This window comes from Brassica oleracea, chromosome C2 (genome assembly GCF_000695525.1).
Source record: "Brassica oleracea var. oleracea cultivar TO1000 chromosome C2, BOL, whole genome shotgun sequence".
NCBI classification, from domain to species: domain Eukaryota; kingdom Viridiplantae; phylum Streptophyta; class Magnoliopsida; order Brassicales; family Brassicaceae; genus Brassica; species Brassica oleracea.
Window position 1 is genome coordinate 15,485,665 of NC_027749.1, and position 521 is coordinate 15,486,185.

A 521-nucleotide genomic window follows, 5' to 3' on the forward strand; every position below is an offset into this window, starting at 1 on the left:
TGGGTGAAACCTTTAGCGACAAGGCGAGACTTGCATCTTTCAGGTTTACCTTTCGAGTCACGTTTAGTCTTATAGACCCATTTAGAACCAATGGTTTTGAAACCATCGGGCAACTCTACTAAGTCCCATACATGATTATCATCCATAAATTTCCTTTCTTCTTTTGAGGCATCAAACCACTCTTCAGAATTGTCACTTTCCATGGCCATTTTGAATGAGATCGGATCATCATCCATGCTTAAGTCACATTCATTTTCAATATTATAAACAACATAATCGTTTGAAATGGCAGATTTTCTTTCTCTTCCAGATCGCCTTAAAGGTATTTGTGGTTCACTATTCTCTTCTTGAATTATGACATGTTCATCAACAGTATGTTCAACTAGTGGGATTGGCTCATCATTATATTGTCCTATTGTGTCATTAGAGTCTGATGCAACAATAGGAACAACTATGTTGTGCACATATGCCCATACTTTCAAGTAACTTTGCAAATGGACCAGGACATTGTCCACTTTCAT

General features: G+C 37.4%; 1 protein-coding gene across 1 annotated transcript in view; it reads right to left on the bottom strand.

Moving 5' to 3' along the window:
* LOC106323547 (probable receptor-like protein kinase At1g67000) overlaps positions 1-521 on the bottom strand; it is a 4,879-nt gene extending 4,358 nt beyond the window's left edge. The window contains exon 1 of the mRNA XM_013761652.1: positions 50-521. Within this exon, the coding sequence (XP_013617106.1) occupies positions 50-521 (472 nt within the window). The remainder of the gene's footprint in view (positions 1-49) is intronic.